We start from the raw sequence: 15,718 nt of genomic DNA, 5'->3' as shown, positions 1-15,718 counted from the left end.
GGAATAAAGTGGTAACTGATCCAACAGTTATTATAAAAAATGTGCTGGTATGTAATGGTTTAAGAAAAGATGCAGCACACCATATTTTTCTATGTATGTTTGCATATGTTAAGTTTAATTAGATATATGCTTTGATGTGCAGCAAATATCGTATCCAGTGATCCGGAAATGCTTCACGTCTCCAAAAAATTCTATAGTGCTATACGACACTGACAAAGAAAAATCATACAAATGTGTTTTGAAAAAGAGGGACAGAAAGGTGGAGACTTCTCTTGCGACTGGGTGGTATGATTTCGTGAAGGACCGAGTGCTAAAGGAAGGAGATGTTTTGGAATTTTGTATCAGATACCCTCCTTTGGATGAGATTCTTGTACATTTGAATTGGGGAAATGGGAAAGTTGAACGTATTGTGTTTGTTTATGTGCAGTTTTAGGTGAATCCATATTTTTTGTAAGGAGTTCAGGTGGACTACATGTTTTACCATTGTTGGAAAATGTGTTCTTGGTGGGCAGAATTTGTTGTTGGTTGTTTGTTTGTTAAAAGTAGTATTATCATAGTTTAGGGTACTTCTTTAATTTTATGTAATCTGAACTATTTTTGGATGATTAAAAAACTGCAGGAATACCATGAACTGGGTTTTGTCCCAAATATGAATTGCATGAAGTTTTTAAATGTTATATTAAAGTTCATGAAAAATATATCGGAAAAAGAGAAACATTCAAAAATTATAGTGGACCACAACCTTTTCTAAAATCAGTACATTATATGTTTAAATACAGATATGCACGTGAACCTCTGTATAAAAGGGCACACGAAAAATTAAAAAGTCACAAAGGCATTTATTAGTCAATAGCCAATTCAAGCTTTTCAAGCATTAACTTTTCACACGTGATGTGATAAATGTTTTTCTATTTCAAGCTTCCTCATCTATATAGCATCATTTCCATGGTGAAGATTTCTCGGGCATTTTTTTCTAACCTCAACCAAACTTGTCTACAAATCCAAAACATCTCAGATCTATCTTTCGAAACAAAACTTTTACAATATAGATGGATAGGACAGGGCTTCTAATTCACACTGAGGCTATTTGTATGTTATCAATTGCAAAGTTAGATTTCCAAGTAAGCATATATACTGCCTTCTTATACATTGGTCGTTCTGAAATTATAATATCAAGTGTTTGCATATGTAAAGTATGTAATAAGTTGTCGAATTTACTGTAGTCATTTCCGGAGGTTGATCCGTTATTTGTAAGGTTGCACAAGATGGACCTATCTAAAATATGGTTGGTACTAAACAACCAAAGTAAACATCATAACCTAATCTATAATAAAAACCATGATCAACCACTTATAATCAGTGGCTGGATGGATCTGGAGAATTATTATTCACTACCGGGAAACGTCGTTGTGTATTTCAATTACTACGGGGACAATACTTTTGGGATCTCTGGGTTTAAATAGATAAATTCATTAGAGGAACTACCGGCATATCATAGCAGGTATCTTTGTCACGAAGGAATACATGTATTTAATGTCGACCTAACACCGATTAGTGCGACGACTCCGAAATTAGTTGATTTTTTTCTTATCCTGATACCTAATTCATTATGTAGTATAAATTTTAATTTACGGTTACTAATTTGAAACATATTTATTTATTAAGAAATACTTGTAGAAACTGCAGCCTCATTTTGCATCTGTTTTGAGAGAGCATGATTATGAAGTACTAATACTGTGCGGTGACAATGGACGAAGCAAAATGCTTAAGTTGTTGAATATAGATGATTCCCACCGGACAAAGCTTGGTCATGAATGGGATGCGTTTTGCGAGTGTAACCAGTTTAAAGCTGGAGACAGGATCCGTTTCAGATCGGATGTTTTCGATCCGAAAAAAGCATGTTAAGTCTATAAGGTTTGGCATCCGTAGGTAATAGATGTAGTGATACCGTGTTGTATCATTCTCGCAATCTAAATTATAAGTAATGAATGTATTAAACTAAATGTTCTTACATTCTTGACATTTAGTGTTAATTATGATCTAATAACTTTTTAAGCTAATACTTTAAACATACATTGTGTCACTTGGTAATGGATAATTCAAGATTCAATGATAACATAACAATTAACTGCCTATGCAGTATTACTAAACACATCCATGATGAAAACGCATTAAATTGATCTGAACATCTATAACATGATGTTGTTATCACCAATCAATTTGGCCTCAAGTACATGAGTTGCCATTTTAGTTACTATTAGCCTCGTCCCATTACACAAACCTTCAGATTGATGAATGTTTTGCATAAGCATAATTGGTGTACCAACCTTTAACTTGATGTGATGGTTTGGCAGACCAGAAGTCCTTAAAGAGCTAAGGAATTATGGGCTAAGCACGTCCACAATATTTTGATCGTGAATTTCAGATCTATCAATGGAATTAGAGCTGTAGTAATCTCGTATCTCCATTGAAAAAGCCAATATTCAGAAGTGATATCATTGGATAATATAAGAACAATATATAATGCTTAGTTAGTACATTTACCCGGCATCAACCCAAGGACATGGTCGTTGATCTTGTCAACAACTTCTAAAGTGGAAGCAAGGATGGCACGATTTTTCAGATAATCATAATCATGGTAACATTCAATGAATTTTGGATATGTGCTGTTAACAATTGCAACAATAAGGTCGGTGAAGTTAGTAATTAAAAGTTCAGGGGGATTTCAATATCGGCATAACCGTCGTTTGGTTATGATATTCTTCCTTCTCAAATCTTTAAAAGCTAGTCTGAAAATTCAGCGATTTCCTTTTTTTCTTCTTCAATTGGTCTGGAATGTAGACACATGTTCTTGGTTAAGTTCATGACTTTGATAGAATGCCAAATATAAGATGCGTTGATAGTTCAGTGGACAATATCAGAACGACTCCCTCTAGGGACCATAGGTAAAATCTGTCTAAAATCGCCACCAAATAATACGACCTAACCACCGAAGACGGTTTTGGAATTAAGAGTTTTGTAGCTACTCATAACATCCTTAAGAGTTTTGTCTAGAGCTTCGAAACAATGTTTGTGAGCCATTGATGCCTCATCCCATATAATTAGCTTTGTTTGCCTCAAAAGGTCTGCAACATCATCATTGTATTCAACCTTGCAAGTTGAATTTTCTTCACATGGGACAGGTATCTTGAATTTAGAATAGGCTGTTTGGCCCCCCGGCAACAAAAGAACCGCTGTCCCACTTGTAGCAACAGTTAGACATATTTCATGTTTAGACCTCAAAGCACTTGCAAGTGTTCTCCACATAAATGTTTTTCCTGTACCACCATAACCATGTAGGAATAAGACACCACCTTTTTGATTCTTTACCACTTCCATAATTCTGTCATAAATTTTCCTTTGCTCATCTAATTAAAAATAAAATAACAACAATTAAAGGCTAAACAACATACTTAGAATTTTTGCTAATTTATAAATGTCAACTAATGTGGTTGCAGGTATCATTGTAGATAAACAAAGACAGAGTTACCAATATGTGACTTTAAAAGGTTGGTGAACTCATATTTCATTAATTAGATATCATATTGCCTTTTATCGTATACCAAGCGATTTCCCAATTGCGGAATGACATAGCCAACTAGAGAAGGAATAGATTTGAAGTCGCCAGATTGCGACGATTAGACTGTAACAACTTTTCAATCTCGAGCAATGTTAAATTTTTAACACGTGCTTCAATAAAAGTTAATTCTGCATACAATTGAATTAAAGATACAACCTTGCTTAGCACATTACTAAATGAGACTGATTAATATCACAAGGAGATTATGTATATATACATTATTTATTTATATCTCTGCGATTAAGAATAACAGTAATACTTTACATTTTTAGCATACCTAGATTGTTCGCTATGATTCTTTATTCATGCAATAGACCATCCGATAACCAAACCCATAACTCATTCCAAACATGACCAGGACGATTTACGGCACCAGACAATAGCATAACAACAAAGAGTTTCCTAAGATAACGGTCTGATCCCCATGCACTTGCTTCCTTGATAGCACCAATGTACTCTCGATCATCGTCTAGAAAGCCCATTGCAAAGCAAGCTTCTCGAAAAGTTTCATATTGGTTGTCACCAACTTTTCTGATTTCTTCATAAGTTATAGGTCCTTTGGATACAGTCAACATCATCCGTAGATAGAAAAGTTCACCGGTTGTTGGTGGCACCCATATTAAACGTTCGATGGTAAACCCTCTTTTCGCGGATTCCATGTTCTACTTCTTTTAACATACACAAACTTCGTAACAAATTCACCGTATGTCAATGAACGGGCTTCCTCATATTCTAAATTTGCAACCAGCCAAGACGTGAACATCGATTCGGTCACACTTTCATTTTCTAAAATATTCTCCATCCGGTCATAATCTGTGTAATAGGCAGCCTTTTCACTAATTAGATGGTAGAACATACATTCAACAGTATGTTTTCGTCCATGGATTTTGTAAGAAAAAATTCGCCAACATGCCTCACTCGGAGAAACATATCTATAATCAAGATATTGTTTGATCTCATCTATGGGTTCATTGTTTGCATCCTTGTTTGAGTTAGAAGCAACAACACTTGCAGTGATTTTGTCGTATCCCTTGTGAATGTACTTGAATAGATACTCGATAGAAGTGCTCTGGTTACACCATTCCATATTTATATGCGATTGATATTTCAACAACAAACGTGTGTTGTATGGAACGACATTCCTATTATCCAACTGGATACCATTTTTTACTATAAAATGTGTGTTGGATCTTCGACAGTATAATGGATAACCTTCAACATCAATTATTATGTCTTCAACGAAACTTTTGGGATAGTACTTCGAGCATTTCATATTTCTCATACATGGGGATTTCGGACGTGCCAGACCACATGGACCATGGATCATATGTGACTTGACCAAAGCATATAATGTCGGATGGCGTATCGGATCAGGTACTTCAGCGGAAATGATGTTATCGATGTTAGACGGAGATGGATACTTGCTAAGAGGATGCAAGAAGAGAAAAACATGTGCAAGGGGTAAACCTCTTTTTTGAAACTCAATTGTATACATGACTGCAGCAAAAAACCATGGAAAATGTCACACGTGTTACACAATATGCAGAATAAAAAATGCCACAATCGGTAAATATAAAACTTACATGCCAAAACTTTACAAAGAATGTGTCGCTTGGTTAGATCAGCCATGAGTTCATTGAATGTAAGCTTGAAAATATTTGAAATTATGTCGGGTCTATCATGCGGGCTTAAATTTTTCTTCAACAACAGACGCGTAATCTATGGCCAATTCGGGTTGCAAGTAAACATTATAAACAAATCAGGAAATCCCAATTTACTTGAAATGGCCATACCATCGAAATATAGTTGATCCATGTATCATTTACTTCAAACAAAAGAAGAAGGTAAAGCTACTCGTTTACCTTGCTTGCCACTTATGTTTTGTTGTTCATTAGCAGTCCGCGCTTGTAATTTCTTATATTTACCGACCCTTAATTTCAATTGATTTTTTCTTAACCAATTGAGACATTCTGATTCCATCATTGCATAATAAACCAAAAACTGTTGGAAAAGCCTTCTAGAGTACAACAATTTTTTTGGTTCATTTGTGCGTTCTTGCAAACGGAAACATAGCCAATCTTTGTTGCTTTGCATGTTTTTCCTTGTAACCGTAGTCTCGTCTTTATACTTGTGAAGTATATTTTTCCTGTATCCATCTTCGCCATAGCAAAAAACTAAAGGGTATTGATATGCCAGATAACTTGGATTAAACTCATCGATTCTTTGCAATTTACCATTATGGTACTAGACAATAATGTCTCTCTGTTCAGCAGTGTCAATATCCCCAACAATAAGGGCATCAACATCTGAGATAGTTGGCATATTATAAACACGACCGTCTTGCGGTCTATCGTAAATGAGTTTCAACTTCAACTCTAACAATGGGTTGGCCTTAAACATATCACGTGCCATCTGAAAAGCTTTCACAAGAACATTATGCTCATCCAACATCAACTTTAACTTTGCAACAACACTACTATCTATAGCCTCATTATCCCTGATCAATTGAAAACAATCAGCGTTGTATGTATGAATTATGTAGATTTATAATACTGATGGAATTAACATAAGACAATACCTTAAGCTTTTGTACCTATTTGCAACCTCGTTATCGGTATCGTAAATATATAGTTAGGCATATTGGGGAGGCTGGCCTTCTTCTGGTAGGAGACTGCCTATTCGATGGCAAGTTTGAGCATGAAGTCGCAATGTTGGAGGACCTCCTCCGTTAGATTATTTTGAATCAAACTTCATTCCAGGGGAAGTGAATGAAAACATTGCAATGTAAGTACGAATGTTTGGCGGATAATTTTTGCTTTCCAAATCGACTCTATCATGAAGAAGTTTTTCCAACAAAGTAGGTGGTTTTCTCATAAATGGAACAACAATTTTACCGCCCCTGCAACACAGTTCAAACTTTGGAGAAACTGTATGTTTTCTTTTGTTTTTTCGCTCATCGTACCACATGCATGCATGGCATATTTCACACTACCACATAGGGTCACCAATGTCAGAATAAACTGCATTTACAAAACACCAAGGATGAAACATTATGAATCTTAATGAAGTCGTAATATTTGGAATGTTAGAGTTACAAATTAAAGCTACCTTGAAGGTGTTGTTGATGAATGGCATCAGGTTCATCAGAGTCATCTAAATCAGAACTGTTATACAATGAGTCGTCATCATCCGAAATATCAGTTCCCTCATCAAAAACGTTAGTAGTACGAGGTAATTGAGTAATGGAACAAGGGGTCGAATGCAGAGAATGCCTTGGGATTTTAATCGTGCGGTTTATGCTGGTAGAGGACTCTCCAATATGATAAGATGGCGGTGTTGCAACATCGCTGAAACGGCAGAACAGGTTAACTCCACTGTTGGCATCGACTCTGGACCTCTTACTGCTTTCATTGTGGTTATTATGTCATTGAGACTATATAGTGTGGGCTATATTAGAGTTAACTATTGTTAGGGGTGATCGTGAAAATGGAAGTTGTGTCATAGTGGGAGATATTGAATCATTTCTTGAGCTCGTCGGATGATTTTCTTTGTTGGAATCTATGTTGGAATGTCTCCTCTGGTTCAACATTATTTTCCTTCTTTTTCTAGCCAGAAATGCATTATTTTGATTATCAGGAAGATGGTGTTTCTCCATGTCCGCACAGAGGGTTTGAAAAACAGGTAATGCACAAGCAGGGAAGAAGTGTCTGAACTGAGGTGATGCAATGGAGATATATCACAATGGAATAGTGAAAAACCAGTGGCAGTGCAACCCAAATAGATATTTGAAAATGGAGGGATATGTGAAAAGTTTACAAAATATTTTAAAAAATTGAGGGAATTAGTTTGGTGGTGTCAAAATGAAGGTTATCATATTATGTAAAAAAGTTTACTGAATAGTTCAAAATAAAGATTTCCTTATATTAAAGATTAATAAGGGAATGTGAAGATTTTCTTTTGTACAAAATATGAAAGGTATATAAAGCAACTAAAAGTTGAAAATAATTGTTTTATAGTGTTCACTATTTCAGCATGCTGCATTGACATGATGTAGGTGGAAAAATTTGCATTGGTGCAAGAGATATAGAAGAAACAAAAAGGAAATGTGAGTTTGAGAAAAATCACAAGTCAAGTTAAACTTTTTTAATAATACTCTATCTCCATACTATGTAGGAGTAGGTTTGTAGAGGAAAAAGTGGCAGCAAAAAGTCTTGAAAATCACGCAAAATATCATAAAATCACCATTTCAGAACTTGCATATTGATGACATCATGTTTTGGGCTACATATTGATGACATCATATATTATTTGAAATACAAATGACATGTGATATGTATTTTGGCCACTGTATTGAAGTTATTTATACATAGCGGAAAGAAAGTAATTTATATTGGATCTGATTCACATTACAATGCATTTGTATTTTGGGGTTCATTAAACGACACTTGAGATTGCAGTTTCATATGTGACAAAGATGAAAGTTTAAATTGTATGAGTAAGGTTGTTAAAATATATAAGTATGTTTGTTGAAAATATCAATATCTAAAAAGACATGCACAAAATATAGTATGGATTTTAAGCAAAATGATATAACCAATAAATTACTAAACTTGGTATTTGTTATACCCCAAAATTTGCCCGCATCTTTTTCAGAAAGAAGGCAACAGACTTCTGTCTAAAAATTGGGAGTTTCATATAATTTTGGATTTTATTTCATAAATATCCTGATTTTATGAATATTCAGTTTTTAGAATTTTTCTTATACGGTATTTTGGTTCGCTGTTGAATTTATTCTTACACAAGCGCCAAGTACTGTTTATTACTTCACGCACGCTGTTTATTTGGGATTTATTTGCAGATAAATGGTACTGACATAATTGGTACAAAATTAAATTTTTGCAGGCGCAGAGTCCAGGGATTCAGACTATACTGATAACAAGTAAATTATTATTAGTTTTTGTTTCCCACTAATTTTTGTACTATATTATTATTTTCAAAATCTCTTCTATTATTTTCAAAATCTCTTCCTTTCTTTTCAAATCTCTTTCTTTCAAATCAAATCCTAACTTTATTCCATACATCTCTCTTTTCAAACCCGACCATACACTTTCTTTCAAATCAAATCCTAACTTTATTCCATACATCTCTCTTTTCAAACCCGACCATACACTTTCTTTCAACAGTTGGAGTAGTAAAATTCATGGTCTCTTCAGTCAAGGTGTCTTGCTTAACTCCATGGACATAAACATTAGTATCATAACTCCACGGGACAGCTTTGTCTGAGGAGTATGGAAATGGAGTCGGACTGGTGATGATTACCGATGCCACTCTGGGTGCAGCAAAATTTTTGAAAGGAGCTTTGGTAGGGATTTTCAATGGTATGTTAGAAACCACTGAGACGTCCTCTATCCTCATCCCATTTGAAAAAACTTCGCATAAATCGTCCATAGAAGGGAGCCTCTCAAACATAATGATACGACGATCCATCCACTTTTGAAATCCTATTTTCAAATTCTCACAACCATTGGGTAGGTGTGCACAATAAAAGCAATCAGGGTCACAACCTGAAAAGAAACCAGCTCGTATTAGCTTTCTTTTGACTTCAAGGAGCGGAGTTGACAATTCTCTCACATCATAGATATAAACAGTGTCTATGATAGCATTAACGGTCTTGTCGTGCTTTGGCATAGGCGCAGTGATGACATTTGGAGTCTCTGGAGGGTCGAACTCAATTTCCCCAGCATCTATCACGTCTTGGATTTAATTTTTCAGGGCCCAACAGTGATCTGCGTCATGTCCTGGACAGTTAGAATGGTATGTACATGTTGCATCGGGGCGATAACTCGGAGAGGAAGTGTTGACATTCTTTGGAGGGTCTTTCAATGTGATCAGATTTGCTTTTAACAAGTGCTGCAATGCTTGAGAGACTGGCATATTGATTCTGGTGAAATTTCTTCTTGGTGCATCTAGTCGACGCGTATACTTCGGCGGTTGATCTTTTTGAGGTGCAGTTGCAGAGATTAGAACAGCCCCTACAGATTGGTGATGCTCACTTTTGCAACTTTTCTGACTGTGCATTGTATTGACTTCATTTCTCCCACTGATGGGCCTTTTTGTAGTACCAGAGGAGCCTATTTGAATTTTTCCACTTTGATTACCGCTTTCAACACGCTCTCCAGTTAATATCAGGTCAGTGAAACCTAACGACGAGCTTCCCAGCAAATGACTGTAGAAAGGGCCAGATAAAGTGCCCATGAACATGTTGACCAGCTCGCGATCAGATAAGGGTGGTTGAACCCTTCCAGCTAGATCTCTCCATTTTTGTGCATACTCTTTGAAACTTTCTTTTGGTGCCATAGTCATGCCTCGTAGTTGAGTACGAGTTGGTGCAAGGTCAGCGTTGTATTGATACTGTTTGTAGAAAGCAGCAGCCAGATCTTCCCAGGTGTGAACTTTTTCAGTTTCCAGTTGGTAGTACCATTCGAGTTGTGTACCCGACATACTTTCCTGGAAGAAATGAATCCACAATTTGTTATCTACCGTATGAGGTAGTATCTTCCTCACATAGGACCTTAGATGCAGCTTTGGGCAAGAGACTCCATCATACTTTGCAAAGACAGGAACTTTGAACTTTGGAGGGATAACAATATCTGAGACGAGTCCAAGATCATTGAAGTCTAAACCAGGTATTTTTTGTATCTCCATAGCTTTCATGCGTTCTTCCAACAGCTGGTATTTGTTATCACCTTGTTCGTCTTCGGAATGATAATCTTCTTCGTTAGAAGAGAGGGAGTGTTTGGCTGAACCCTGGTTGTTGTGGTTGTCTTCTTGATCCCCTTCACCGACTACTTCAGGGATCGGCACCTTTTTGGATCTCCTGACAGGGATTTTGACTTTCCTCGCAAGGTGACTTAAGCCTACAGATCCCTTGGGCTTCTTTTTCTTCTTGATCATCAGGGCTTTCAGTTCTTGTTGCCCCTTGACTAGTTCCAAAATTGCCATCTGAACTTGGGCGTTCTGTGCTTCGAGATTCTTGATTCTTGTTTCGGAATCCATCCCTTCTGACTGAAATAAACAGCGAGGAGATGAGAAACCTGTCATGTGAACATGTTATGCAATGTTTATGAATGAAATGTATATGCAATGTTTTCAAGGATCTTAGAATTTAAATTTGTTTAAACAAAAGAGAAACAAACATTTATTAGTCAAACAATTTATTTCTTTTTTTCTTTTCTTTTGTCTCTTTTTTTTCTTTTTTCTTTTCTTTGCCTCTTTTTGGGCTTACAAAATAAGACAATAAAGGATTTCTCAAGCCTCCCATGGATGCTTTCTCTTTGCACCCAGGAACGTGTTGATCTGTTGTTCTTCCTGGAGTTGTCTGGTGAGCTCCAACACTTTCCTCTCATAGTCTTGACAGTGTGCTTTGAAGGTGTCTCTTTCTTCTCTTAGTTGAACCCAAGATTTCTGCAGCTCTTCCAAGTCAGTTGGTATGTCCACATTTAGAATAACTCGAGGTTCGTCCCCTTCGACTTCTGGCTCAATAGTCATAGGTAGGATAGCGGGATATGGCATGATGAACTTCTGAGCACGAGCACGCACCCATTTGAGGTAAGGTTCCATGGGAATAGAATTCCATTGTCCTAAAGTCTTGCTTTCTACTTTGTAGACACTGCCCCAAGCATGTATAAACCTTCGTCGATATCATTGGGAATCATCTTCGTAATCGAACACAATGCCACGGATAATCATGTCATGAGGATCGTTTCTTCGTGCATATCCGAATTGGCGCCAAGCTAAAGAGGGGTTGTAAGTGATGCCTCCCCTGATGCCAAGGAGTGGCACATTAGGGTACTCCCCAAAATGGTCAATGAGAGTGATGTCTCTTTGAAAGAAGTTGTTCCACCGGATATCTGAATGAGACAAAGACATAATCCTGCGAGACCATTGCATCCTTTGTTCGTTTCTCAACACTGATCGGGGAAGGTGTAATGTAAACCATCTAGCCAATAGTGGTACACAACACATAAGAGTTCCTCGTTTTTTCATAGTACGAGTGTGTAAAGAATGTAGAATGTCTCCCAGCAAAGTAGGTACCGGATTACGGTTTAAGAAAATGTTGATAACGTGCACACTTATGAACTGGTCGGGATTAGGGAATAAAACCAACCCATAAATTAAAAGAGCCACAACTTCTTCAAAAGCTAGGTAACTTCTGTTTTTTAGTAGTAATCGAGCCTTTTCCATTAAGAACTTAGCGAGCAAACCCTTGACTCCACTCTTTGTTTCCCAATTTGACTCGATTTCTGACTTTCGTAAATGTAAGGCAGCAGCAATGATTTCTGGTTTTGGAATCTTTTATAAACCAGTGAAAGGTAATTGATCTCGAACAGGTATCCCAATTAGTTCAGAGAACTCTTCCAAGGTGGGTACTAGCTGGTAATCAGGAAATGTAAAACAATGATGTTCGGGATCAAAGAACTGGAATAGGACCCGTATCATGTCTTCTTCAAATTTTGAGGTAACCAAATGGAGTAGGTGACCGTGCTTTTCAGTGAATTGAGCATTTCTGGGAAATTCTGATATTAAGTCCTTAAGTTCAGATGGTACTGTTGAGATGTTGATCCGGATATAATCTCTGGTAGCGGGAGCCATTACCTGTAACAACAGAACAAAGGTAAACTCTTCGATCCTTGAAATGATTAGTGAGAAAATGATATGTTTATGATGCTTATGATGTCATGATGTCAAACATGTGGCACACACAAACAAATCAAACAATAGCCTTAGGTTTAAAGGCTTGCACGAGGTTTATAGGTGATACCCTCCCCACTGAAGTTGAGTTGGTTTAAACCTGTCTTAAAATAGTATTCGGGTTCTATGATCCTTGGAGACAACATCTCAATTTCAAAGCTAGTCACTTAATAGGCCACAAGTCAAGTTCAACTAAAGGTTCTAAGACAAATTAGTGTTTAATGACATTTCAGAAGCCTAACATACTCCTTGATCGTTTTCAAGGGATATCAGTACAGACCAAAGTGTCGCACTAACGGTGACTACCAGATCAACCGTATCGGTACATGCCGTACAGTTTCCTTGGTCTATTGTCACATACTTAAGGTATCTCGAGATTCGGGTTAGAATCTTTCACACAAGTAAATACCCAAACAAACCTTTGAAAAATAGAACAAACAAGACAAGCAATTGAAAACATCGAAGTGATCTAAACTCTAAGGTAACCCCTTTTGAAAACATTTTGTTTTTGAAATCCCCAGCAGAGTCGCCAGTTCTGTCGTCCTCGGTTTTTTTCTCGTGAGATACGAACTGACTCTTCTTTTATTTTGAGTTTTGAAAATCAGAGAGTCGCCACCGACTTTTATTTTATCCAATTAAGGAAAGGTTTATAAAAGAAACAGAAAAGACCTTTAAGAGATTTTGGGTTCGGGGGTAGGTTATACAAAGGGAAGGTATTAGCACCCCTTTGTATCCATGGTTATCCATGGGCTCTTAATTGCTTAGCTCACTTGTTTGAATTATTTGTCTTGCTTTGAAATGCTTGTATGTGGTTTTAAAATACCTTTGTAAATTAACTTTGTAATGATCCTTGTGCGGATGTATACAAAGTGTTTTATCTTTCGAAAGATGTTTTGAAAAAAGATCTTTAACTTCGTAATGATCCTTGTTTGGATATATACCAAGTATTGTCTTTTTTGAAAGTTTTACTTTGAAAAACAATGAATATGTGAAACATTTGTTGTTTTGATTTGATTTGAGCAAGCAATTAGGAGATCTACCCTAAATTTATAAGGTCCTTTCCTATTTTCTTTTAGAAAATTTTCTTTGACTGGATACAGAAAGAAGTTATTTGAATTGTATTTGAAACAGTAGAATTGATTTTGAAAAGAGTAATAGAGGGATTACCCTAAGAGGTGCAAGTGTGATTGTGTTTTGATTCAGATATTTTTGTCTTTTGAATTTAGTGATCTAGCGCTTCAGTTATTATCTTTGACATACACGCAGTTTTATATGTACAGAAATTAAAGTGCGGGAATGTAAAATGCGGAAAGTAAATCTACGCTATTACATGGCTTCGGGAGGGGGATTACAATAATAATCGGGAGCACGAAAACTAAAACCCTAAGCTAGATTATTACATTACTTGTGCGAGAATTAAATCTAAGCTATTACAAATTATTTACAGGATTTTGAATAAGGCAAACAAATTACGTTGAAAATAAAATCGAGGAATGGAAAGGGTGGATGATAAAGGAAAAATAAAGTTTTGAAAATAAGATAAAAATCCTAAGTCTAAGTTTATTTTAAACCTAAGTTTTTTTTTTGATGTTTTTAACTAAATTAAAAGTCTAATTTAACCTAATTAAAAGACTAAATGATAGAAAAAAAAAATCTAACCTTATTTAATTAAATCTAAATTAAGTCTAAACTAGTTGTCAATTAATTTTAAACTTAAACTAATTTTTTTTGTGATTTTTGGAATTGATATTAAGGTTATACCAAGTTAATTAAACTAATTAATTATACTAAATAAATTAACCTAATAAAATAATAACATTTTTTTTATGTTCTGAAATTAAGTGATGAAATATAAAACCTAAATCTAGAATAAAAATAATTTTGAGTGATTTTCATTGGTTGATATTTAATTAAAAGTAAAAAAAACTAATTAATTAAGATGGCAGGGGGTGTATTAAGCAGTTTGGAAATTGAACTAAAATCAATTGTTTTTTGCGTTTGGGTCTTTAAAACGTGGGGTGTGAAGAGCAGACGCGTGCAGGCCCATTCCAACAAGCAAATTTATTTTCAGATTTTTAAACATGTGGGCCCCATAACTTAAACCAGAACCAATCACATTATGTCTTTTTGCCACGCGTGCCTTTAGTGCTTTGACTGGCCAATGAGGGAAAGGGAGAACGCCACGCAGGACGCTGATTGGGTTGGGACTTTGACTGGACCGGAGAAGCGCTGGAAACCTAAGTCCGGTCGTCTTCTCCGGCGACTCGTTCCTTGTTCCTGCAAAAATAGCAAATATGAATGATCAAGAGTGCTCCCTCCCCCCTAATTCGACCCTTGTGGATCGATTGGTGGTGTTCTCAGGTCCTGAAAATGGATGTATAATGCGTTTCGAAGCTTATGAACATAGCACTGGTTGGAAATGGCAAGATGTATTTCAGGGACTTAAAGCTTCATGTTGCACGTCAGAGCTACTATAAATCACTTCACAAACTCAAACCAAACGTTAGATATAATTTATATATGCATGTGAATGAGATATAGGTTCAAGAAAATTTACCAATTCGGAGAGAGTGAGTGAGGCTTCTATAAGGTGTTTAAGCTTCGTGTAAGGGTTGGGTTTTGGTATATGAAGGCTCAGAAGAGTGTTTGTGTGTTTGGTTTGGCTTGAGAATGGATGGAAAATGAAATTCGAATTTTGCAAGTGCTTTGATATTTTTTGGAAAATTTGTGAGTTTCTTGGCTATTCTCTTGATGTATTTTCGTGTGTGTGTTGATGATGAAGTATTCTACTTCATTTATAGGCAATGAATGTGCTGCAAACTTAAGCTAAGAAGCATTGATGATCTTTGAACTTTTGAATTTTTAAATAATAAAAACTTTGAATTTTTTGCCATGGCTTTGAATTCCTTCAACCTCTTGCTCTAGGCCTGCCATGTACTTCTCTTTGTTGCAAAAAATAAGCTACTTTGGTGACTCAAGCAAGAGACAAGAGCTTTGGATAATGATCTTGCACCATTTCTTTTTAATTTAATTTTAAAGGTAATAAAATTAAACTAAAAAAGAAATAAAAATGTTATGGGCCTTAGGTTGGTCGTGGGAGGCCCTTAGCATCATTAGAATCATGTTTGGATCATGAAAACTTGGCCTCTTTTGAAAAAAAAAACATTTTTGATCAATGTTGGTTTCATTCATTTTCCAAAAAAATAGCCAACTTCAACAAGGCATAAATCCCTCAATTTTGATCATATGAAGGAGTTCTTGTACTTTTTAGAACCTCAAGATGTCCTCTACAAGCTCCTTTGGAAAGTTTTTTTCATTTGGAGAAGTTATCTTGATGTTATGGCCTTT

At 36.0% G+C, this 15,718-nt stretch overlaps 1 protein-coding gene across 1 annotated transcript; it reads right to left on the bottom strand.

The window, feature by feature from the left end:
* Positions 1-4,238: 4,238 nt before the first annotated feature.
* Positions 4,239-5,248, bottom strand: LOC131630582 (uncharacterized). The gene is made up of 2 exons (XM_058901362.1): positions 5,203-5,248; positions 4,239-5,116 (listed from the first exon to the last, which is right to left on the bottom strand). Exons 1-2 carry the CDS (start codon positions 5,246-5,248, stop codon positions 4,239-4,241), a joined length of 924 nt encoding a protein of 307 aa, XP_058757345.1.
* Positions 5,249-15,718: the final 10,470 nt, after the last annotated feature.

Source organism: Vicia villosa, unplaced genomic scaffold (genome assembly GCF_029867415.1).
Source record: "Vicia villosa cultivar HV-30 ecotype Madison, WI unplaced genomic scaffold, Vvil1.0 ctg.000700F_1_1, whole genome shotgun sequence".
In the NCBI taxonomy this organism is placed as follows: domain Eukaryota; kingdom Viridiplantae; phylum Streptophyta; class Magnoliopsida; order Fabales; family Fabaceae; genus Vicia; species Vicia villosa.
The sequence above is the reverse complement of the archived record's forward strand: the minus strand, read 5'-3'. Positions and strand labels throughout refer to the sequence as shown.

What these genes read in the sequence shown, in the direction of transcription:
- LOC131630582 (XM_058901362.1), bottom strand. Translation starts at nt 5,248, where the DNA reads ATGGCTGATCTAACCAAGCGACACATTCTTTGTAAAGTTTTGGCAT. An exon ending in TCTTTGTAAAGTTTTGGCAT is followed by an intron (nt 5,117 to 5,202) that starts GTAAGTTTTATA and finishes TTTTTGCTGCAG; the next exon opens with TCATGTATACAATTGAGTTT.